Source organism: Stegostoma tigrinum, chromosome 16 (assembly GCF_030684315.1).
Source record: "Stegostoma tigrinum isolate sSteTig4 chromosome 16, sSteTig4.hap1, whole genome shotgun sequence".
Classification (NCBI taxonomy): domain Eukaryota; kingdom Metazoa; phylum Chordata; class Chondrichthyes; order Orectolobiformes; family Stegostomatidae; genus Stegostoma; species Stegostoma tigrinum.
In genome coordinates, this window is record NC_081369.1 from 4,658,407 (window position 1) to 4,684,947 (window position 26,541).

Sequence of the window (26,541 nt, forward strand, 5' to 3'; positions counted from 1 at the left end):
TAGAAACTTTAACTGATTTCTTTGCACTGAGTTGCTCATTTACTTCATGTCTGCAAAGTAACTATTTCTGTATTTCCAGCACTGTATTAATGGCAGTGATGATGTGGGCTGTGTATCTGTGCCCTCTTCTGGAGCTCCTCTACCCCATAGCCACACTTTCCATTCTCCCAAAGTCCCAAAGCAAATCCCAGTAAGCATATTATCGTCATGTCTTGTGTCTCCCTGTCACCTTCTGTGCTTAATGGAGCTGTTACTGAGAACGTCCAAATCAGTAATGCTTTTTGCCCTTTTTTTTTGGACTGTTTGACCACTCTGGTAAATGTTCTTTTTAATTGGGGTCTCCCTCCACTCCTTCATTTGTTTCTTGAGAAACAATTTTATGTGAAGTTTAAAACCTTTTTTTAAATCAGCTTCATTGTATGCCCATCTGTGTCTCTTCTATTGCCATATATTTTGGTGTAATGGTTAGTTGCCCCTGACCCTGACACCCCCACAGTTTAGCCATGATATCAACAAAATTAGGTTTAATTGTTCTAATTCCAGTAAGCAATGTACACTGTTGCTTGCATTTGCCATTTACTTCTCCATGGTGTTTGCGGTGTGCTCATTTATAATTGCAACTTATTTTCTGAGGTCACAGACTGTGGCAAGCCTTTTGCTACTTGATATGAGGATTTTGTTTATTTAGGAAGATATATATTGTTTAATGTCTTGATTTTCACACCAGAAACCCAAAAGCTCTTCACAGTTCGAAATGTTGCTGATTGTAGATTAACATGTTGGTTAATAGGTACAAAGAAAATTAAATAAACAAACAATTCATTCATTAATGATAGTGTTAGTTTAATTGTTTTGCCAAGGGTGTGCCATGTAAACCACCTTCTCTTTTGAAACATTATTAAGGCATTTTTTTATTCCAATAACAAGGCATTAGGCCTCACTTTAATAATATATTGTCCGTCGGCACCCACTACACTGCAGCACTCCTTCAGTAATTTGTTAGTTTACATTATATAATGTAGTCTGGGAATCGTGTTTGCATATTCAACCTTTTTAATCTGAGGCAAGAACCAAGCTGAAATATAGTCTAAGTGGAATCACGGACATGTTATGGAATATGTGCACTTAACTGCAGCAGCAATGGGGTTGGATAAGTAATAGTAATAAGTAGTAGTAATAACTCTTGCAAGTTGAGTAATTGACAGAAAGTGCTCTACATCAACAACGTATACTGGCTGGTGGTTTTAATTCTTAGTGGTAATTGTTTTCAACCTACTAAAGGTGTTAAGACCGGTCAAGGCCAGTAAAGAAAATAATTCAGTTCCATAAAGATCTGGCAAAGAATAACAAACAGTGTCTTGTCTTTTTTTTCCTCCTGGCAGCTCCTTCGAGAAAACTTAACTTAATTCAGACTTGGCTTTGGTTCTCTGGCAAATGAATAAGAAAGTTCATAATTCTGATTTGAGCTTAATTTTTCACTAAATACTTTTGTCTTGGCTTACAGTCTATATCAGCCCCTAGTAGTGGAATCTGGAGTGATGGGAAGGATAAAAGTGACTCCGCACAAGCTCATACCTGGAATGTAGAAATATTTATTGATGTTGTGAAAGAAGTGGTAAGTAAACTAATAAACTTCTAATGAAAGCTTCTAAACTCTTAATGAAAGCTTCGAATGCTGTACTTGTGATTTTTCTTGGAAGTGTCAAATGCATTTTGAGACAAGATGTGTGACATTTGTCTTCAGTTGTTTGCAGTAAGCTAGTTATGTACAGGCAGGAGTGGTGACTTATTGCGTTTTTTTTTGGCCAGATAGCTAAAAATAATGGAACTGCCAGTGGAACTGCTAACTCCAACAGACCATACTTACTTGCTTTTCAGAAAAATGAAGTTTAAAAATATTTAATGACTTTTGCCAAGTAGTACAGAAAGTTAGTCATTTCTCTATCGATGCAACTGAGGTCAAACAAAAGAAAATCCCATTATTCTTTTACCACAAAGATAGGAGGGGACTATTTTCTATTCAGCAAATTGCCATATGTCTGTATAGGAAACATTCAAAACCATTCTCTATGTAACCATATTCTACATCTGCCCTGAAACAGTTGAATCTATAAATGCTCAAGGGTGAATACAAATCACTATGTTTTGGCAAGTCATAAGTCCTGTTTGATTTTACTACAGGAAATTCTATAATACACTCATTCATTCTTTGCTCAGGCAGCTTTCAGATTTGAAATGGTGTAATGTACTATTCGGTTATCCAGTTGTAGACAGCATGCTAAAAATAGCTTGTCAAATTTCGCCAGATAGCAACACACTTAAGAAGTCTAATCATTCTTCTGTGCAAGATTGAGAGGCTTATTTAGACTGAATTGTTGAATACATATCAGTTCACAACAATGATTTTCAGGAAGTTATTTTTATCTTTGCCTTTGTTTACACACAGTTTTCACTAGACCTACTTACCACCCATTGTGGTGTTCATACGTAAAAATAAATTAGAAAACTATGTAACTCTAGGGGGAAAAATTTGACTTTTATCGCATCTAATCTCTCAAATGTACTGAAGTGCAGTGATTCACTAAGGTGTAGTCATGATACATATGTGTAAAATGGTTGCCATTTTACACATATCCAAGACAAACAGTGAGGTGAATGAGCATTTACTCTGTGAAAACTGGATCAGGAAACTGGATCTTACAGTTAGGAGTTTACTGGTAATGAAGGATTGTACTTTTGCAGTTGTTTGGAAACTGCTGTGATGTCAGAGACGTAGTTGGATTGTGCAGATTGACATAACCATCATTGTTCTTATCTGGTGAAGCATTTTCTGAAGAGTTCTTTTACCGACTAGTCAGGAGAAATTTACTCAAGCTCATCACAGAATCAGTAGTACCTCTGGAGAAGTGTGGAACAGAGATGTGAGAAAATTATTTCAGCGATAGTAGGAATTACAGATGCTGGAGAATCCGAGATAACAAAGTGTGGAGCTGGATGAACACAGCAGACCAAACAGCATCAGAGGAGCAGGAAAGCTGATGTTTCGGGCCTAGACCCTTCTTCAAAACATTTTCTGAAGGTGGGTCTAGGCCCGAAACATCCGCTTTCCTGCTCCTCTGCTGCTTGGCCTGCTGTGTTCATCCAGCTCTACACCTTATGTGAGAAAATCAGGCTAGTTATGCTGAGTAGCACTGTTGGATCTTTTGTGTTTTTGTCTTCCCTCATGACAAGATAATTTGGTTTGCAGGGAAACCTGGATACCACAACTTGCATGAAGATTAAGTTTGTACCAGAGGCACTTCATGCAGTGCTGTCATTTAGGCTCAATGAGGCATATCGGTAACTCTAGCAACAAACTTTTGCTCCACCATTGCGCACATTAGTTAATAATGGGTTCCTTAGTCTTAATTCAGTTCTTTACGTTGCCAGCAACTTCTGTGCAGAGTAAACAAACTAATTCCCAGTGTTGATGGGGTAAGCTAAAAGGAATGTTTTATTCATTCATGTATCACTGCCTAAATGCTTGATAGGTTAAGGACTCTTCAATCTCCAGGCATAGCTTCTGACAGTAACTTTTGGAATTCTGTTAGAAATTGACTGAGGTGTATTAAACCTAGGACAGTTCATTTAAATACAGAGTAAGAGTTCCGGTTCAGGGTTACAAAGTATAAGCTTGGGACTCATCTGGAAATATGTCATTGTAGACGGAGATTTGTGGTGGAGCAAGTGGGTAGGAAGTATGGTTGATGCAATTTACTGGGCTCCTTTATCAAAAGTGACTAGATATTGTAACGAGAAAATAGTGGGTGTGATTTTATTAATAAGTGGTTCTACCTCCTTTTAAGCCATTGTAGGTTGGATTAAACTTGATGTATTTAAAAAAAACTTACATTTACGTAGAGCTTTACACAACCACAGTTGCCCCATAGAACTTTGCAACTGTAGTACTTCATGAAATCTAGTCCTTAATGCAAGGAAGCTAAGCTGCACACAGCAAATTCCTACAAATGACGGCATGATAACTGTTGTTTTTGGTTGATTTGAAGGTTACTAGGATTAACTGGCCTTCTGCTCTTACATGTAAAACACTGGAATGTTTCACATCCACCTGAGACAGTGAAGTGTTCATCAGTTTAATATTGCTTCTGAAAGATGGCTCCTCCTTGTGGTAGTGCAGCACTCTCTCAGTACTGCCTTGCAGCAGTAGCCTGATTTTTGCCTTCATGTTCTAGAATGGGACATGAAGCCACAAACTACGACTCAGGCAAGAGTGCTATCAGCTGATATGCTCGTTCTACAATCAAAAGCTTATTAGTACACTTCAGCAAACTGATGTTGAATTGGATGATGAAATATAGAGAAACAAGCACTTCCTGCTTTAAAATTAGAATAAGGACAGTGACATGATGGAGATTTCACATCTGTGCTTGTTAAATTAAATTTCAATTTTGGTCATATTTTTTGACACCTCTATTGGTTACTTAAAATTTGGTTGGTTATTCTGCCAAGGTAACTAAGTACTGGTTTTAAATTTATGCATTTCTATCTAAGGAATTTCATAAATGATGTATGAGTTAAAGAGGCTATAAGGTAATATGGTGAATTGCATAAATGAGAGAATTTGGTGCAGCTGTCTGTTTATTCGTGTCACTCTGCAAACAGAAGCCAGATGGTGTCTTACAGCTGTTCTGATTACTTTACTTTGGTATTTTGCGTAATGTCTGTATGAGCTCTAAATAGCTAGCTTTAGCTTTCAAGCCTTAATATAGATACTGATTTTTTTTCTCTCTTTGCACCTAGCTTGAATTACAGGCATCTTTTTAAAACAGCTCAAGTTTCTTTAAGACTTAACTTTTTTTGCAGAAAGCATGTTAACTTTTTAAACCTCTTAGAATGGGGAAAATGGGTGATTTAATAGAATTTGTAAACATTCTTGGTGACGCTTCTACTAGGAAATAAGAAATTCCATTCCTTGTTAATGCTGAGCTCTACATTGTCAAAAACTCAGATTGCATATGGGTGTGAACAACACTCTGTACCTCTCTGTCACTTCTCATAATACCCCATTGTCTCTGATTTGTTGGGCTCCTTATTCATCATCCAATATTGGATAATCATAAATTTCTTCCAATTTAGTATTGGAGTGACCAAAGCTATTGTGGTAACTACCACAAACTCCTCGATGGCTACTGACCCCAATCCTGAAGTTAAACCTAACTTATGGTAGCTTATTTAACTCTGAGCTAAGTTCCTGATACCATATTCTCTCCTATTGAGACCACCACCTTCACCTCCATAACTACATTGCCTGTTTTCTCCCCTTTCCAGGCTCATCTATTCCAATGCTTTTCAGACCAGCTTTCCATATACTCTCGGTAGACTAGAGTTACTGCCTATTGTAACTTGTACTAGTTCCTGCTGACATCATCCTGTGCTTGATGATCTCCAGTGGTCTGTTTAAAGTTGGCATTTTAGCTCCACGTTTTGCCATGGTTTCTTCTCTTCCTGTCCTCTATTTTGTTCAAACACAGACAGCTGTACCTTCAACTACCTTTGGCCTTAAACGTTTGAGTAGCTTTCTTAAAACCCCTTTGTCTTCTACCTATCTCTCGTCTTGGGCTGCTCCTTAAAACTTGGCTTATAGGAAGCTCTTGGTTGCCTGCTCCAATACCTCTCTGAGGCTCAGTGTTGAATTTTTGTCCATTAATGCTCTTCTGAAGCACCATAAAACATGTTACTATAGTAAAGGCACTATATAACTGCAAATAATGTTGGTTAATCTTAATGGAGGACAGTGATTTTTTTTTCTGTTCATTATCTGAGTTGTGGTTATCTGTGACCATTTCTTGGTATCAAATGATTCCTCTGAGAAAATATGTGACTAGCGTGAGCTTATTTTGTCTTTGGCTGCAATGGAGTACTGTTAAGTAGATGGCTTCTGAACTAATGGAAGCATGCCTTAATAAGAAACAATACTTTGAAACGGCAGTGAATTGCTTCACTGAAGGAATGTAAATTAAGAACTTACTGTTTGTAATAGATTCATTTAATAATACCCCTAATAATTTTTTATCCCAGAAATGTCCGGTCTATTTTGTTCATTCTCTGTTCACAGCTTGCATATGTAGTAAAACTGCTAAAATAGAGAAGGGACTCAGAGTGGTAAGTTATATGCTCCGAGAGAGCAAAGAAAACTACAGCACAGAAACATGCCTTTCGGCCCTCCAAGCCTGTGCCGATTCGGATCCTCTATCTAAACCTGTTGCCTAATATCCAAGGATCTGTATCCCTCTGCTCTCTGCCTGTTCATGTATCTGTCTAGATACATCTTAAATGATGCTCTCGTGCCCACCTCTGCTGGCAGTGCATTCCAGGCACCCACCACCCTCTGTGTAAAGAGCTTCCCACTCATCTCTCCCTTAAACTTTCCTCCCCTCACCTTGAAATCGTGACCCCCCCCCCCCCCGCAAGTAATTGAGCCCCCACTCTGGCGGGGTGGGGGGGGAGGGGAAGTTTCTTGATATCCACCCTGTCTATACCTCATGATTTTGTAGGCCCCAATCAGGTACCCCCTCAACCTCTGTCTTTCTAATGTAAATAATCCTACTCTGCTCAACCTCTCTTTGTAGCTAGTGCCCTCCATACCAGGCAACATCCTGGTGAACCTCCTCAGCACCCTGTCCAAAGCATCCACATCCTTTTGGTAATGTGGCGACTAGAACTGTACATGGTTCAACCACATTTGGAATACTAAAGTCCTATACAACTGTAACATGACCTGCCAACTCTTGTACTCAGTCCCCTGTCCAATGAATGAAAGCATGCTGTATGTCACCTTGACCACTCTATCGACCTACGTTGCCACCTTCAGGATACAATGGACCTGAACGCCCAGATCTCTGCATCAGTTTTCCTCAGGGCTTTTCTGTTTACCATATAGTTCACTCTTGAATTAGATCTTCCAAAATGCACCACCTCGCATTTGCCTGGATTGAACTTCACCTGCCATTTCTCCGCCCAACTCTCCAATCTATCTATATTCTGCATTCACCGACAGTCCCCTTTGCTATCTGCTACTCCACCAATTTTAGTGCCATCTGCAAACTTGCTAATCAGACCGTCTATAACCTTTCTCCAGATAATTTATGTATATCACAAACAACAGTGGTCCCAACACGGATCCCTGTAGAAGACCGCTGGTCACAGTTCTTGATTTTGGTAAACTTCCTTCCACTACAACACTCTGTCTCCTGGTTATCTAGCTAGTACACCCTGGACCCCACGTGACTTCACTTGCTCCATCAACCTACCATGGGGAACCTTATCAAACGCCGTTCTAAAGTCCATGTATATGATATCCACAGCCCTTCCCTCATCTATCAACTTTGTTACGTCCTCAAGAGTTCAATCAAGTTGGTTAGACGTGACCTTCCCTGCACAAAGCCATGCTGCCTATCAGTAACAAGCCCATTTTCTTCCAAATGTAAATAGATCCTATCCCTCAGTATCGTCTCCAGCAGCTTTCCCCACCACTGACATCAGGCATCTGTAATTTCTTGGATTATGCTTGCTACACTTCTTAAACAAGGGGACAACATTAGCAATTCTCCAGTTCTCCGGGACCTCACCCGTGCTCAAGGATGCTGCAAAGATGAGACTGAATATGAAAGCCTTTAATTTGTAAACAAACCGCAAAGGTAGACTGTACCATAAACAAAATGATAACTGAACACATGTTGCTAGAACCTTAGGTTTTCTACGTGACTTCATCCAATCCATGCAAACAAGATAGTTGAACACTGCTCTCTAGATGAGCTGTGTAAATTTGGATATCTGCAAAACTATTATTAGGAATTTCTGAAGACCAAGCACTCACTTGGCAATAGTCCAGCAATTTTAAGTGCTGGGCTTGGCTTTTGTTAAAACCAGTCAGAGACGGCCTATGCAGTCAGTCCTCATACATAATGTGTGTTTATGGATTTCTGCTATAATGTCAGTCAGAGTGTGATCCTTCTACCTGCTGTTTTAATGTACCACAAAAAAGGCAATGGCAGGTTGTTTGTTCTGAGCCGAATTCTGTATTTGTATTGAACAGAAACCAATGCCAGGGATGTTTACCACTATTGATTTTGGTTGAGTCAGCTACAGGGTTAAAATCTTTAGATTGCTTCAGAGGTAGTGCAAACTGACAGAAGTGCACCTCCAGGTGGCCCATTGATGAAGTTGCATGAAGACGAGATGTATGGTCCTTTTCTCACTATCTCCCAGGTCAAGGTGTGTGAAGCATTCTACTCTAGAAATTTACCCTGACCTGAAATTAATTGGCCATTGTTTTAAGAAACGATGTGGTGTTGATGGCAAGTTGAAGTGACCCTGCTAGTTTTTGGTGAAATTGAAAAGCCAAACACATTTTTTGAGGTCTGACAAGTATATTTTTAATTTTTTGGTTTTTTCTGACATTGTTTTTGTGATCTGGCGGTTTTTAAAATAAGTTGCTAATATTACACATTCTATGACAAAATCAAATGTATTTTTAAAATTGTGAAATGCCTTTGACAAAACCTGTTTTTATTGTGGGATTTATAAGGAGTTGTTGGGGAAGCAGATTTTATGGAATAACTAATGAAAGTCCTGCTATGCATGCTGTCTTAGAACTTCTTAAGTTTTGACTGGTCACATGTCAGGCAATAAATCCCCACCGGAAAAGCTGTTCTTAACTGGAGGCATTCAGAATTGGGACTAAACTCTCTCTTTATTAAAGCCCAGCTGCATTAAGACTAGTCACACATTGACATTGACTTTGTAGCGAATCTAATCATGCCCTGAAACTAATGCATTTGGAGAGAAAAAGAGATCATTGAGAATTTGAGATTGAGTTGTGCCTATCATTCGGCCATCATGAAGTGATAAATATTTGAAAGTTGTTTTCAAACCTACCTCTACACAGCATTAAAATGTTTGTCATTGATTTTGAAAGCATCCGCATGCTTGAAAGTTGTTTGAAGCCTTCTAATGATATTTTACGGGAATAAATAATGAGCATAATGTGAATTGAATTCTAATAATTTATGCTGTTAGTGAGCCTGGAGAACTATTGGTCAATGCAGTAGGCTGTTTGTCTTTTTTTGACAGTGACTTTTGTGAAAGAAGATTAAATTTCGAATTTCTTCCCTGCTGCCATTGAAATCAAAATGGTTGCAGCCAAACATCCACCTTGTTTAGAACTCTTGTTTCATTGCCTGCTTATGCATACAAACTTGAGTAAAATAAAAAGAAAGCTTGTATTTATGTAAGGACCTTCAATAAATTCAGGCTATCTACTAAGAGGTTTTCAGTCAAATAAAGAACTCTGAATTGTCATGATTTGTATTGTTGGAAAAGGTTTTGAGATGTGTACATACATCTCAGGATGAATGGAAAATATGCAATCTACGCCACAAAAACTCAACCTAGAGCTAACGTCTGTGAAGAACTTGTTTGAATCCTTTAATTGCAAACCATTCCTCTGTTGTTCATATGAGACAGGGCTTCTAAGTCAACATCAATATTTGCAAGCATTTAGACCTCGTTATCTCACTTAAGTTATGCCGGCTTGCCCCAGCAAAGCCTTACATGCCACATGCTCTGTGTCACTGATGAGTTCACTTAGTGATTTGTCCCCCTGGTAGATGTGAACCAAAGTCTGTTGAAAGCCACCGGTGCTATTGAAAGGCTCTGATGTTATAGGATAAAAAGAATTTATTGTCGAAAGTTTATTTTTTAAAAATATAGCATCACAACCTCAATGCAATCATTGGATTATTTATAATCACAAAACTCAAGTCTCTTGAGCGTAGGTTACTTCAAAGATCATGAAATTTTAGCTCATTGAATCTTCACTAATGGAACTTCACAAAAATGCTAAATGTAGAGACAGTAATAACAGACAAAGCTAACATGGTTGGTATAACGGAAATAGTAGGAACTGCAGATGCTGGAAAATCTGAGATAACACTGTCTAGAGCTGGATGAATACAGCAGGCCAAGCAGCATCAGAGGAGCAGAAAAGCTGATGGTTTGGGTCGAGACCCTTCTTCAGAAAAGGTTGGTGACTTGCCTGAAAGTCTGATCTTACTCGGGAAGATATTCTACAGTGAGCTGAGGCATGCAAATATTCTTGTCAACTTGGATATAAAGTTTTCAAACAACCTTTACAAGATTTGGCATCTGGCTGATGCTGTTGCAGGAAAAAAAATAACCAAAGGTCGTTCATCAGAACCCAACAAACTTTGAAGCAAGTCATGTCCGTCTAGTTGAAGAACCAAGAGCCCAAAGAAAGTTTTAAAAAATAAAATTGATCTCATTGCCACTCTTGACAGTCGTTGACAGGTCTGCTGAATATTTCCAACAATTTCTGTTTTCACCTTAATTTTGTTCCCTTATTCTTTACAGGGTCTAGGTTTTTTTTTTCTGCCTTTGGAAAACAACCATTTGTTCTGTGCTTTGCACCTCATCTAGGTTGCATTTGGTATCCTTTTTCTCCCCACTGATCTATTGTAGAATTCCACATTTATCTCTGTTTCTTCTCTAGTCTTGTCTATTCTATTGCAAAACTAATCCCAGTTCAACCCTGTGCAAATTTGGGATAATCCAAAATTCTGCTCACTTCCTAACTGAAACTAAACCCTAATTGCCTGTCACCCCTGTGCTCACTGCTGTCTGAGACAACTGTGATCAGCAAATTCTGGTCTCTTGAGCATTCACATGTCTTTAGTTACCTAGCCTTATGTTCTCCAGTTTTTTCACTCCATCTTTTTGCTTCTGTGCCCCACATTTCCTCCTATAAGACCATTTAACACCTAACTTATTGACTAAACTTTTGGGTCATATGGCATAATATCCCATCATGTAGCTCCATCATATTTTTGTGCTAGAATGCTATTCTGAAGCACCTTGGGATGTTAAAGACACTGGGGGATAAAAACGACAGCAAATCCACTAGTATAACTTAAGTAGTATGGAGGGCCCTATTTACCCTGAACAGATTAATGATTTTGGTACTGCGCAGACCAGTCTAAGGATTGGGTTAAGTTTCATAAGCTTGGAAGAATCTTCAAGCAAATGTTGGTTGTTCTCAAATTAAAACAGGAATAATAAAATATAGCAGCATCCAACTCAAGCAAAAAAAAGTTGTCATTGCCAGTCTTTACCAGAGAATCTAAATGTTTTCCCTTCAAAAGCGTTTGCACTATTTCTCCTTTCATTTCCACCAGGAGTAAGGTGTGCTCCGCATTTGTGTTGACAAGTACTTTTCTGCATTGCCTGTGAATAAAATCATGAACTTTTTTTTTTCCAGAATCCAAACCTAAATTTTAAAGAAGTAACTTATGAACTGGATCACCCAGGATTCATCCTTCGTGACAGCAAAGGTCTACAAATAGCTGTCTACGGCATCCAGAAGGGGATGGGAATTGAAGTCTTTCCTGTCGATCTCATCTACAGGCCTTGGAAGCATGCAGAAGGACAGGTACATTCACACTGGAGGAAATTCAGTGATGGTTTTTTAGTACATTGTCAGCACTTAACGCTTTTGCTTGATTCTCAGTTGATGGTGTGCAATCCAATGTCACATGACGGTCTTTCCTTTTTGAACAAATGTGACCAAGGGAGCAATTTCTCTTACAACAGCACATTTTTATTACAAAGGGAGGGAAGGTTGGTGGGGTGACTGTCATTTTTGTTATATAAATGTGATGCTAGGTTGTACTCACTAGTAATCCTGAAGTCCAAACTAATGTTTTGAGAAGCATGGGTTAAAACCCTGCCGCGAGAACTGTTGGAAGTGAGATTCAATTGATAAATTTAGAAATGGAAGTTAGTTCCACTAATGGTGACGATGAACCTACTGTTGATTTGTTATAAAAACCCAGCTGGTTCACTAATGTCCTTTAGGGAAGCAAACCTTACCCACTCTGGCCAGCATGTGACTAGACCCACAGCAATATGGCTGACTCTGAAATGGTCACCTCAGTCAAGGGTAATTAGGGATGAGAAACAGATGCTCACCTTGCCAGTAGTGCCCACTGAAAGAATAAAAAAATGCTACCAGCTTTTGTATTTGTTAGTATTACCTCCTTGGCATTATCGCTTGTCTTTTTTCTAACTCCTCCGGCACCCCGAATTATTTCCCCGATCCCCACTAGTACTTGAACAAGGCAGCAGCAGGGGCAGCATGGTGACTCAGTGGTTAGCACTGCTACCTCACAGTGCGAGGAACCTGGGTTCAGTCCCACCCTCCAGCAATTGTATGTGTGGAGTTTGCAAGTTCTCCTCATGACTGCGTGGGTTTCCTCCCACAGTCCAAAAAGATGTGCAGGTTAGGTGGATTGGCCATGCTAAAATGCCCATGGTGTTCAGGGGTGTGTAGATTAGGTGGGTTGTAGGGGGATGTGTCCTGGTTGGGTATTGCTGTTGAGGGTTGGTGTGGACTTGTTTGGCCAATGGACCTGTTCCACACTGTAGGGATTCTATTAAAGTTTGGTTCTTGCTCAGACTTCTGTTTTGTTAGATGTTTCATTTCAATTGAAAGAATAATCTAAGGAGATGCAAACCAGCAGGAGTGCCCAGCATTACATAGCAAGTTTAATATAGGGTATGCAGCGCACAGAGACACTATTTCAGGATCTCCAGTTTTGAACTTGCCATAAGTGCCCCCCCACCCCCCGGCCCATCTACCTTGCATCAGATCATTTCATTGTAAGACTGAAAGGCTTAGGCTTAGGCAGAATGGCCCACTTCTGCCATCAAGCTTACGCTGCAGTTCAATGAGATCATGATTGATCAGATAATCTTCAAATCCATTCCTGCCTTATCCACACAACCTTTGACTTCTCCTACTTGTTTTAACAAAAATATCTCTCTTGGCTTTGAATGTAATTAACAACCCAGTATCTGTGCTAAGAATTCCATAGATTCACTACCCTCCAAGAGGAGAAACTCTTCTTTGTATCTGTCCTTAGTGGGAAGCCCTTATGCTGAAATTTTGCCAGCTGGTCTGGCTTTAGGTCTCACACAATCTTGTCAGGCTTTCTTGTACAGTAGAATCATCAAGCAGTACAACATTTTAGGAAGGTTTCAGCTCAATGTCTATAGATAACACAGTGTGGAGCTGGAGGAACGCAGGCCAGGCAGCATCAGAGGAGCAGAAAAGCTGTCGTTTTGGGTAGGGACCCTTCTTCAGAAAGGCCTTCCTGCTTTCTAGCTCCTCTGATGCTGCCTGGCCTGCTGTGTTCATTCAGCTCTATGCTGTGTTGTCTCTGACTCCAGCTAATTATTTCACAAAACAATCCAGTTAGTTGGACTCCTGTGCTTTTTTTCCTTTAGACTCTGCACCCTTTTTTCTCACTGATCATGAATTGTAAAATTTAAGAAGCAATCTTTAATCAAATCTTAATGTCCTTTTTTAACATCGTAGAGCATAGAGACACACCACTTGGCCTCCGTGTCAATGGCAAACACCAAACTATATTGGTTCCTTGTCTGCATTTGGTCTGTAGCCTACTGTGCTGTGACATTTTAAGTGCCTGTTCAGGGGCTTTAAAAATGTTGTCGAATACCTGCCTCCTCCACCCTCTCGGGCAGCACATTCTGTATTTCGGCCACCCTCTGGGTGAAAAACCTTTTCCTCAGATCCCCTCTTATGCACTTACTCCTCATCTTAAATGTTTGCCCTCTGACCTTAGACACATCTGCCTTCCTATGGTAACGAAACAAACCCAGCCTATCCAGTCTCTCCTCATAACATCTCAGGTGACTTTTTAAATTCATTCACGAGAGGAAGGCATTGTTGGCTAGGCAGCATTTATTGCCCACCCCAGAGAGCAGTTCAGAGTCAACCGCAATGTTGTGGTTCTGGAGTCGCATGTAGGCCAGACCCAGTAAGGATGGCAGTTTCCATCTGTAAAGGACATTAGTGAACCAGATGCGTTTTTCCTGATGATCAACCATGGTTCCAAGGTATCACTAGACTCTTAATTCCAGATCTTTACTGAATTCAGATTTCGCCACCTCCTTTGGTAGGATTCAAACCTAGGTCCCTGGAACATTACCTGGATCTCTGGATTAACAGTCCAGTGGTAATACCCCTAGGCCATCATCTGGTGAATCGCTTCTGCGCTCTCTTCAGTGTAATTGCAACCTTCTGATAGTGTGGCCCTGAGACCACCAGTTTTTGTGTTGTCAGAATTCTTTCCAATAATCAGTCTGACATCAGACTAACCGACCTGTAATTACCTAGTTTACCTCTGCTACCCTTGAACACCGGGCCAGAAATCAGATTTCTTTCCCTTCGTCCAGTTGATTTAGAAATCCAATACGCTGATTTTAAAAAACAAGTTTGTTCGAAGTATAGTCTCTGAATTGGCCTTATTAAAGAAGCAGCGTTACACTCCACCCTGCACCAGGTAATTTTTAATTGTGCTCTGGTGCTGCACAAAGCTCAGATATTTGCTCAGAGGGTAAGCCATCACCTTACTTCTGTCTCCCCATTTGCCTGTGTGCAACATGGCAGAGGGTGATATGCTTGTAAATATTTGTTTGAAGCACAAGCCTTGGTAAATTTCCAAGGACTGCCCATTGTTAAATTCTTCCCAACACTTTTCATGTTGATAGCCTAAGGTTGATCATGTAAGATGATATCATGGTTGGAAAAACAAAATTGAGTTATTTGGAAAGTAATGTTCAGATGCGATTAAATTAAGGCTAGATTTCTATTGCGGCTAAGCAAATGGTGGAAACCATCAGACAACCGTGTTCCGGGTAGGTGTTATTGCTTTCCTGTCATATTTGTTGTTGTCTGTATGGAGGACGGAGTAGATATTTGAATTAGAAATAAATTTTTATCCTCTTGCTCAAAAGTTTTATCTTTGATATCAGCGATGTTTTAGCAAAGGTTTTTCTGCCCCAAAAGTAAAAATTGCGGTGCGTTGTGTATGCCACTGAGAACACAACTGATGTTAATGCTTTATTGAAAATCCAAATGGGGTAAACTTGGTTTGGCAGGGGTATTGTATGAGATGCTAACCTATGTTTTGTCTTTCCAGCTATCCTTTATTCAGCATTCATTAATGAACCCAGATATCTTCTGTTTTGCTGACTACCCATGTCATACTGTGGTGACAGACATCTTGAAAGCTCCTCCAGAGGATGATAACCGCGAAATTGCTACATGGTATGTATGTACTTGTAAAATTTGGGGGCATTCAGAAGAGATGCCACATAGGGCTATACTAGTGTAGGATTAGTTATGGAATTTGAAGATGACTTAAAAAGGACAAATATGATCTTGAGGGAGTGAGGCATTCGCTATAAAATTCTGCTCTGAAATGTTTTGGACTGGGCATGATGTATTTTATGATCTTGAAGGTCGTTGCTTAGCTTTATTTAGTGGTTGGTTGTCCTACTTGCACAGTAGTGCAGGTTTTGGCAGAATAAAATTGGTTGAGCTTAAATCTTTAATCTGTTTGATCTTTAGTTTACTTGAGGAATGTATTAGATCATGGATTCCTTTGCAAACTGCTCATTTTGACCCAAGTCAAAATAGACTTAATTTTCCAAATAAAAAATGATTCTTGCTAAAAACTGAAAAAAAAAGGTGCAGATGCTGTAAATCAGAAACAAAAACAGAAGTTGCAGGAAAAGTTCAGCAGGTCTGGCAGCTGTCTCTTCCTCAGAACATATCTAACTGTTCTGAGGAAGGGGCACTTGACACGAAATGTCAGTTTTGATTTCTCTCTCCAAATACTGCCAGATCTCCTGAACTTTTCCTGCAACTTCTGTTTTTAAAGATTCTTCAGCTTTGAAAATGAAAACAATGAAGTTATACAAAATGTTTGAAAGATATTGAGGCCATACAATGTATTGCTTGAGGGTGTGGATGCATAGTTGGGAAGAGGGGTACTGTGGGCAACTGTTAAAACTACATTTTGGTTACAGATAAAAGCTTAAAAGTTACGTCTTTTTGCTGTAGCATGGAGGCTTGAGGATCAATGCTGTAACGTTTTCAAGTGAGAAGTTTTGAGGGAATTAATGAACAATTAAGTTCCCAAAAGAGTTGTTTGGGACTGAACATTAACATGTATTTCTTTCTCCATGTGTTGCTAGACCTGCTGAGTTTCTCTAGTGCTTTATTTTAATCCTGGATCTCTAGCACCTGCAATTCTGTTATAATAATGAACAGTTATTTGTTAGGGATATAGACAGTCAAGAGTAGAAGAATGAAAGTTTGCTTTTTTTGGTGGGGGCCAGGGGTTATGCAGATATGAAGTGTTGAGAGTGACACTTTATAACTTATAAAGGAAATTGGACGATTCTTGGTATATTTTTAAGAAGTGGAAGTAGAGCAGGGAAGTGGCTTTGTAGTAGGTGGGTTAAATCAAAGTTTTGGCGGTGGCACAAAAAGTGAGCTGAATGATGTAATTTCAGTGTCTGCTGTGCCAATGAGTATAAATGGGGCCATGACATTGCCTGAGGATATTCATTTACTATTCGGTAACAATCGTTGCTGTTCACCTATTTAAAACTGCTGTTGAAACCAATTATGGAGTATAGTGTTCATGTACCTTTTTCTAGACTGCTCCTCAGTGAATATCTCTGTGACCACTGTGCTTGTAGCTAAAGCTTTTATTATAAGCTCCATTTGCTTTCAGAGTTGAGTAGGAACTAAATAAAAATTTTTAGACAGCTGTTTCAGAGGGAGGAGAAAGAAAAGGCTGTTAAGCTCAGAAATTGAGATTTTAAGTTTGGTTGGAAATATCCTTACTTTAACTATACAGGAGCGTGAAGATCCTCATTGCTTTGAAAAAATTGCTTAACAGCAAGGGCTACAAAGAATCACTCACTATGTATTAATCAAGTAATAAGCTATGGTTTACTTTCTAAATTCTGATTAACTTCACTTGCATGCTGTGTATTTACTGGATTGAGTGCAAGTGAGCAACAAAAATCTCCAATCTCCAATTCCTCAGCTCTTAGAATCCTAGAATCCCTCCAGTGTGGAAATAGGCCATTCAGGCCCACAAGTCCACACCAGCTCTGGGAAGCATCCCCCCCCCCCCCAACCTATTCCTGTAACTTTGTATTTTCAATAGCTCATCCACCTAACCTACACATCCCTGAACACTACGGGCAATTTAACATGGCCAATCCACACAACCTACACATCTTTGGACTGAGAGAGGAAACCCACGCAGATGTGGAGAGAATGTGTAAACTCCGCGCAGACAGTTGCCCGAGGCTGGAATTAAACCCGTGCTAACCACTGAGCCACCATGCTGCCCGTACTCTTGTGTGCAGCACATATGCGTTTTGTGTTTGTAATATACTTGACCCTGACTGTGATGCTGATCTGAAAATTCAGTATCCTAATAGAAAGTGATCTTCTCATTGCAGGAAAAGCCTGGACCTTATTGAGACCCTACTACGTCTTTCAGAACTGGGACAATATGAGCAGGTTAAACAACTTTTCAACTTCCCAATCAAGCACTGTCCAGATATGCTGGTACTGGCCTTACTGCAGATCAACCCAACCTGGCACACGCTGCGCCATGAGCTCATTTCCACACTGATGCCAATTTTCCTGGGCAATCATCCGAATTCTGCCATTATCTTGCACTATGCATGGCACGGACAGGTATGCTGAAACTGAAATATTTGGGGAGTACAATAATTGTTTTTTTTAAACGATGTAATTGTATTTGTACTTGTAATTAATCTTGCATTAAATACAGTAATTTTGCCACATTCTTTGACTCCAACTGAGCCATCTAATTAAATATCTTAATTTGAAGTATTGTGCAGATAACCAGACATTGAGGATACACACTATTTAAACAATTCATGCCATTCTGCACTGTTGAAGTCTTATGAGGTCTTTTTCTGTTTGGAGACATTTTAATATTTGAGTTTATTGAAGTGAAATTAGAGCTTTTTATATCCTATTTTCTGTTTGAAAGACAATTGCTCAGTGGCTATGTAAACATTGTATGAGTGGTAAAAATCCTATAAATGGTATATTTTCATTTTCAGTATTTCCCTTTTTACAGGGTCAATCCCCCTCAATCCGACAGCTGATCATGCACGCAATGGCAGAGTGGTACATGCGTGGTGAGCAGTATGACCAGGCAAAGCTCTCCCGCATTCTCGATGTAGCTCAAGACTTGAAGGTAAAAAGTCTGTGCAAACTAGTTCAGTGTTCATTATTGGGCTTAATTAATGTAATGAACTTGTGTTCTAATAGTGTCCATGTCCCATTTATATCTCTTCACCTTCGATTCAGATTTACTGGGCATCTCTTTCTTGTCAGCTTATTCTATTCAAATTTCAAGACTGAAAGCTTATAAATGTCTGTTCTTGGTATAGGTACCTCACGATGGATAAATCCTGAATCAGAAATCCCCAAGATCTTCTGTATAGCTGTCTTACACATTGCAGATTTATAGACAAGACATTCGCAAATTTATGGGACTCCCAAGATTCTAGGCATCTAGCGAGTTTTGAGAAGATTTGTAGCTCAGGTTGAGGTTCTGGATGTGAGTTTGCTCGCTGAGTTGGAAGGTTAGTTTTCAGACGTTTTGTCACCATTCTAGGTAACATCATCCGTGAGCCTCCGATGAAGTGCTGGTGTTATGTCCCGCTTTCTATTTTATAATACATAACACCAGCACTTCAGAGGCTCACTGATGATGTTACCTAGAATGGTGACGAAACGAATGAAAACTAACCTTCCAACTCAGTGAGCAAACTCACATCCAGATTCTAGGCATCTTTTTCTTTATTCACTGGTTGGGCAGCTCTAGCAGAGTTGGCTTTTATTGGTTATGAGAAGGTGGTGGTGAGCCACTGCTTTTAGTAATCTAACCAGTAAAGATTAGGAAATTGAATTTTTATGGTGTAATAATAGTACCAGAATGTGTAAGCATTTAAGCCAATATGCTTAATGTGTCAGTACACTTGGTGTCTTCATCAGACACTGTTTACACTTCCCTGTTTGTAATTGCCAACTTGAGCTCAGATGATCTGCAAGGTACAGTCCAACTATGGACAAAAACTCTGATTAAGCACAAGGCTTTAGATTTGATGCTACATTTTACCTCTAACTACCTTTTGAACAATTTTTTGACTTTTTACTAGAGCACTGTTTACTAGATCACTGTTTCAAATGTTCCATTCACCTGCCTATATCTCATGCTACTGATGCTTATTCATATGTTTTATGAATAATAAATACAATTATAGTAGGAAATTTGGCAATAATACTGCACTCATACTTACAACAGGGATTTTACCAGGGGGTACTATATTCACCCTGGCAGTGATCAAATAACTTGGCTCAAGCTGTCAATGAAACCGCTGTTCCATGGATAAATGATGTTAATGGATTGTGTGGAGCCTCAACTATTAAGCTAAAATCCTAGTTGGGCGAATTAGCAATTGAATAAATTGTACATCAAAACTGTGCTAGTATGAGAGATGTGTTTTACAGATAAATTATTTTGACTTAGATTTCAAACTCTGCAGTTTAAACCAAACTAGTGAATACAGCCTTGAGGATGGAATTTCTCAACAGTTAAGCAGATCATTTTTTAAAATAGTATTATTCAAAGGGTAACTAATGTTTATTGCTAGATCATCACTGAAGGAGAGATGCAGATCACTGAACATTTTGGAGTGAAAATCTCCTGTTGGCTGTCTTTGACTCTTTTATTGTTGCAAACGTTAACGAAAATGAGTCCTAAAGGTCTGTGCAGAGCAAGCTTGTACTGGTGTGGTTCTAAATATGTTCTCTAGTTTGTAGATGTTTCTAGTGTACCTAATGCGTATGATAGATACATTTGGTAGATTTGGATGGCCAAGCTTCGGCAGGTTAGTTTGATTTGAATGAGGAATGTATTCAGTTGATATCAAGCTGATATAGTTTTAGCATAATGTTCCAGCTCATGTGAAGCAGAGGTTCCACCAGCAGAATCTAAATTCGTTAGAGTTGTTCACAGCAACTGTTGTGCAAAAATTGCAAGATTATATTTCCAAACATACTTAGTTTGATTTTAATATATTTTCCCTTTACCATCTTGCCAAAGCTGTAATTTTTGCATGTTGGCAGAAAACTGCTTTTTTGCATGGTTGACACAAGCCAGATCATTTGTTTCCAACTAGGGGTGGAAGGTGAGCATGAGAGAGGAAAAACGGTTTGTCTTGTTTGTCCCTCATTTCACTGCCCATTGTCCAGTATTACTGTGATTAGCATAGCAATATGCTGGAATTTACAGGCAGAAAATTGATCCTAGAACAAATTGGAGTGATTTACAAAACCCATGAATTTGGCATCACTTAATGGAGTGATTGTATGATTATTGTTGTTTTTTTTCTTAACAGGCCTTGTCTATGCTGCTAAATGGTACTCCGTTTGCCTTTGTTATTGACCTTGCTGCACTTGCATCTCGCCGAGAATACCTCAAACTTGATAAATGGCTAACTGATAAGATTCGTGAGCATGGGGTAAGATATTATCCGGAGGCTTTTTATTTCTGTATGTTATAAAGCGTGTTTCAATGTGAGAGGTTGTATTGAGAATTTGGAAGCTGATGATCCTATTAAGTGTGACTTCAGGGTCAGTTTGGCTTAGATGCAAGCACTGTCACCTCTGGTTTGAACCCAACAAGCTCGGCTGGCACTCCGCTTGAGTACTGAGTGACTGCTGCATTGTCAGAAATGGGTTTTTTTTTCTGACTGATATTGGAAGACAAGATCCTGTCAAGTGGAAATGTAAAAGAGTTTTGGGGTTTAAATTTGAAAAAGAGCAAGGAATCTATCATTGTCTTGATCAATACTTATCAGTGACATCAGCACTTAAAAACATCATGTAGTCATTGTTACATTGGTTTTCGTGAATTGACTGTGTACAACTTGGATGCTGGATTCTTGTGTGCTACGCTAGGAACTTCAAAAGTACTACATTGACTGAAATGCTTTTGGGATTTTGTGGTTTTCATGTGCACTAACAATTTACTACATCCCTAATCATCATTGAACTGATTTCAGGTGAATGTCAGTCACATTTCTAGCTTCATATTCCAGACTTTTTATTTTTAGCAGTTATCCCTGTTAGGGCTTTGCCAGCTCAGTTAATAGTATGAGCCACTTTAGGTTTTGGACATTCGTATAGTTTCATGATTATCATTAGACTAATGCTTAATTTGAGATTTTTTAACTGAATTCAACTTTCACTGCCTCTTGTGGTGGTGTGATTCAAACCCACATCACCAGAGCTTTAACCTTGATTTCTGAATTATCAGACCAGCAACATGACCATCTCCAACAAGTGGAAGTCTAACCATCATCTCTTGATATTCAATGCCACTATCACTGAATCTCTCACTAACATCCTGTAGGCTAGCCACAAGTGATGCCCATGTACCATGAAAGAAAGAACATAAGATCAAGACAAAGCAACCCACTGTTAGCACCTCATCTTCAACATTCACAGTGACCTGTGCATCTTTATAAAATGCAGTACAGCAACTCATCCAAGGTTCCTTTGAAAGCACCTACCAAACCTTGACCTCTGCCAAGTAGCAGGACAAGAGCACCAGATACCTGGGAAAACCACCTACTGCAATTTTCCCGCAGTCATGCAAGCCTGATTTTAGAATTACATCACCATTCATTCACTATTGCTGGGTTAATCTCCTGGAACATGTTCCTAACAACATTGTGCGTGTGCCTATGTGTTAGAACTGCGGTGGTTCAACACAACATTCTCGAGTCTAACTAACGAAGGGCAGTAAATGTTGACCTGGTTCATGACACCAGCATTCTAAAGCTGAATTTTAAAATGTGTATGCCATGATATAGAACTCTCTTTTTCAAAACAAAACTCAATTATCAGGGCAGGCGAAGGCCATTCTATTCTGTCATCCCTGTATCAACTCTCTACTGATCATCTCAACCTCGTGTTGTGCCATTCTTCTACCTTCTCGTAGTCCTGCACATGGTTCCTTTTTAATGGAACTATCCAACTCCCTTTTGAGTGCTTTGATTGAAGCTGCCTCCTCCACACTGATAGTGTCCTAATCACTTGTTGCTTGAAAATGTTTTTCCTTTTGCCTCTGTTTTCTTCTTTTGCTAATTGCTTTAAAACTGTGGTCTCATGTACTTGAACGTTTCATGGGTAGGAGTGTCTCCCCACATGCCTCACGATGAATACTTCAGTCAGATCTTCTCTTGGTTATTTGTCCTCCAAGGAAATTTTCTCCAAACGATCTTCATAACTGGAATTTCTGATCGTGAGAATGATTCACGTAGACCTCTTTTTTGCTCTCTCGAATCCCTTCATATTCTTCCTGTAGCATAGGGCCCAGATTAGACACCGGATTCTAGCTGAGACCGAATGATGCCACAAGATCTGCATTCGGTCTTTGACTTGAAAAGGCAGACAGTTGCTCAGTTTAACATCTCTTTCAAAAGATTGCATCTCCAACAGTGGCGCACCGGCTGAGAATGCAGTGCTGACATTTGGGAGTGCAATATGACCACAGCTTGCTTTCTGAGGTGAAGGTGTCTGTCTGAGCCATAGCTGACATTTTGACTACCATGCAGATGCCTCAAGAATAATTCTACTTAAACAGACAGTTTGTAAAAGAGTTTCTGTCTAATTTTTCTGGTGTACAGTAACATTCTGCTGGGATGAGCGGTATCCTGATGTTTTTTCTTTAAAATTAATTCATCAGATGTGGGCTTTGCTGGTTTGTCCAGCATATACTGCCCTCCCTTCGTTGCCCTTGACATTGATGGTGAGCTGCCGCCTTGAATTACTATATACTATTTCTTTTAGATACATTCAGTATTGCTAGGGAGGGAGTTCTAGGATTTTCATTCAGCACAAGAAAAGGAATAGTGATGCTCTTTCAGTGTGACTTGAGGGTGTACTTGTACGTGCTGTAGTTCCTGTGCACCTGCTGCCCGTATCCTTTTGGAAGGAAGTGGATATGGTTGTGAGTTTAGAAGTTGTTGTCGAAGTACTTATGGTAAATTTCTGCAATGCCACTTGTGCCCATTATTGCTGTGGTCCATTTGAAGGAATGAATGGTACCACATCCGCTTAAGTTTCTTTGGAGCAGCACTTGTCAAAGCAAGTGTGCGTATTCCATCCCATTCTTTACCTGTGCCTTGTAGATGGTGGACAGGCCCTGGGGAGTAAAGAGGTAAGTTTACTTGCAAGATTCTTGGCCTCTGACCAGCTTTTATGAACACTATATTTGTGGCTTCCCCAGCCCTGTCCCTGAGTAGTGATAACCTGCAGGGTTTGGTAGTGAGATATTCAGTGATAGTGATGTTGAATGTCAAGGAGCGATGGTTAGATTCTCACATTTTAAAGATGGTTGTTACCTGGCTCTGGTGTGGCGTGAATGTTACTTGCCATTTGTCAGCCCAACTTTTTCTAGCCAATACTTCCACCACCACCACCTCCTGCCGCCTCCAGAATGGTGCAAAGGTTTGGGACCATGATGTAGAAGATTTCTGAGGTGCTTTGAATTCAGGCTGCTGCTGGGATCAGGATGTAGAGATAAGTGGGTTTAATTTACAAACTGCAACCCACTGGTGGCAACACAAATAACAAGTGAGATTACATGAGCAGCACATTGAGGGAATGGATTTGTATGTTCGTAGGACCAAGGAAGGTGAACGTCTCCTCCTTTTTAATTCAGTTTTGGTTGGTCAGGGCAAATATTTTTATTTCCTTTTTTAAAGCCATGTTGTAGTCAAACTTCAATTAAACTTGGTTAACCAGATCACAAGTGGAGAGGCCTCTTGAAAATTTTCTTGACTGGGGAAGAAAAAATATTTTGTAGCTTATTAAATCTGAAAAATTAAATACGTTCCTGAAAAAGTAATAAAGAGGGGGCCCTGGGACCTACATAGATAGGAAGGTAACAGCAGTTATTGCTTAAAGTTTTTGGCATCCCTGAGTTGCAAGAGTGAAGCTGGATTCCCACCTTATTTTTAGCTTCTGTCCTGTTTCCTCAGGATTAATAGTTAACCATGATCTTGTAGTGAATGGTGATTTTTTTTTTAACCCAAATTGCTTTATTATTGGTGCTAGTTTCTGTGAAGCAGAGAGAAAAGCAGGAGGTGCTGATATGCCGTTCCCTTAATGATTCTAGTGTCTGACATTGTTCCATCCCAAGCTAGATATTCTGGAGACCCTTTCATCTCCCAGTGAATGAATGTATCATGCACGTGAGAACAAAATAATGAGACAAATTTCTTGACATCTCAACTTGTGCCTGTGAATAAAATGGCAGTTCCGATGCATTTGGTTTCATGTATTCCATGAGTGTTGTTTAGACTTTCTTGGTGATTGCAGCAGTCACTTTAGGTCAGCACTCTGCTTTTATGTAACCGTGAAAGTCTTGGATATTGAAGTCAAATGAAGAAAGTTAAATTGTTGTCCTTTTTCACAATTGTAACAATATTCCTGACCATCACCGAGTAATTGATTCAAACAATTATTTATGCATTTGATTGAACACAAAGTAAGTAGCATTTAGTATGGATTTAATTTTCTATGTTCTTTTGCAGATTAGTCTTAGTTTGGCTTCTTGTCGCAAAAACACTAACAAGCAGTTTGTGGTTTAGAATATTTCTGTTCTGTGACTCAACAGTAACCGGAATGAGATGTCCCCTCTGGAAAAACAAACATCCAGAATTCAGACAATCATTCTTCAAAATCAGCTTTTTTTTGACATTTCGGGTCTGGACCCTACTTAGAAAAGGGTCCAGACCTGAAATATCAGCTTTCCTGCTCCTCTGATGCTGCTTGTTGAGCTGGATAAACATAGCAAGCCATCTTGTTATTTCAGATTCTCCAACATCGGCAGTTCCTATGATCTAAATTTTATTTTGTTGCTGACCAAAATGCATCTAAGATTTATAATATGTTGTTCTGCAGATAATCCTGAAATTCATGTTAGCAGCAAGTATTATTCCCTTTTTTTTTAGTACTGCTGTTAATTCAGATATCAACTTAAGACAAGGGGTCTAAATTAAGTCCTTTAACCTGACAATTGTGATTTGTCTCAAGGTTGCAATACAAGTGGTTTAACTCTTACGACAACTTACAGAAGTATATAATTATAACCATTTGTCAGAATCACAGAAAGGTGTACATTTAAACTTTGTTGAGCTTCATAGTAATTGAGTACACAGCAAGTCGTCTTTAAACGTTGCTTCAGAAAGCATTTTGCTTTAGGATCATTTAGTTAATGGGTGTCTGTCGTCTTGTTGAACGCAACATTTTCATCATGTCCCACATAACCTGCAGTGTCTCCTGCTCTCTAAGGCAGGTATGCACACCCACATTTACCAGCAATCCCTATCTCTGCTGATACATCAATATCCTAGTTGAGCTGCAAGATATTTACTAAACGTATGCGACGAGGGTGAGGGAAATAAGACTTTGAATTTTACCTGTTGGTTTTCTGCAGTTTCGAAGGCACAAAAAAAATCTTGCTCTTTAAAAGCCACCAGGTATCTTGTCTCTGTAACTGCTGCGTTCAATAACAGTATAGAAAGCCATGATACACTTAAAGTTACAATCTTTATCAATATATCTGCAACTTTAAGTGAGGACTAGTGCATTGAAATTCCTTGAAATGTTTGAGAGTAATAAGGTGTTTGATGAGTGATCAGTGTGTGTTGGAGATGGGTTGGAAACAGAACATGGTGATAACATCCAACTCTTTGTTTGACAGGAACCATTTATCCAGGCATGTGTGACGTTCCTAAAGAGACGTTGCCCTTCCATTATGGGTGGACTGGCCCCAGAAAAGGAACAGCCCAAGAGTGCTCAACTCCCTCCAGAAACACTGGCTACCATGTTGGCTTGCTTACAAGCCTGTGCAGGGTAAGAATAACACTTGATAAGTTTGCTTTAACAGAAGATTGTTTCTGCTTTGTCACATTTCATGACTCAACGACAAACACGTCAGAGTTACTTTGCACGTCAATGTATGTTATGTAGTGGGAAATCCGTACCTGAGGTAGTCAGCTATATTTTGAGCAAACCTCATGATGTTGGTTGAGTTTTGTTGTGCATTGCTGCCCCCGCCCCCCCCACCTGGAGGTTTTTTTTACCATAAAGCGAGTGCTGTAAAATAAGGATGCAACTTTGACCTGACACCATTGAGTTGCACTTGCTGATACTTTCTGATTTCTTTATTTTGTTATGGCTGTAACACAGAATCATGCATTGTACTAACTCTCAACAACAAAACAATTGGAAAAATTTGGCTTTTCTAATACTGTTCCTATTAAGTACTTCATTAGGTTCACTTGAGTTATTGTACTGGATTTCATATGCTTTAGAAAAATATTTGGGAAAGGTATGTCGGAAATAAACAAGGAATATGAATAAACTACCTGGCCGTTAATCTTTTTTGCTATTCAAAATCTGAGTCCGGAAATCACCAGGCTCTTTGACCTCACTGTTCCCTAAAACATACAGAA

The 26,541-nt window shown here is 39.5% G+C and overlaps 1 protein-coding gene across 5 annotated transcripts in view; it reads left to right on the top strand.

The window, feature by feature from the left end:
* The window catches only part of cnot1 (CCR4-NOT transcription complex, subunit 1), a 158,576-nt gene that overhangs the window by 49,642 nt on the left and 82,393 nt on the right, over positions 1-26,541 (top strand). For all 5 annotated transcript variants that reach the window (XM_048546239.2, XM_048546233.2, XM_048546238.2 and 2 more), the window contains 7 exons: positions 1,505-1,615; positions 11,336-11,506; positions 15,081-15,208; positions 17,428-17,668; positions 18,081-18,200; positions 20,410-20,532; positions 25,788-25,939. In XM_048546239.2, the coding sequence (XP_048402196.1) occupies positions 1,505-1,615; positions 11,336-11,506; positions 15,081-15,208; positions 17,428-17,668; positions 18,081-18,200; positions 20,410-20,532; positions 25,788-25,939 (1,046 nt within the window). The remainder of the gene's footprint in view (positions 1-1,504; positions 1,616-11,335; positions 11,507-15,080; positions 15,209-17,427; positions 17,669-18,080; positions 18,201-20,409; positions 20,533-25,787; positions 25,940-26,541) is intronic.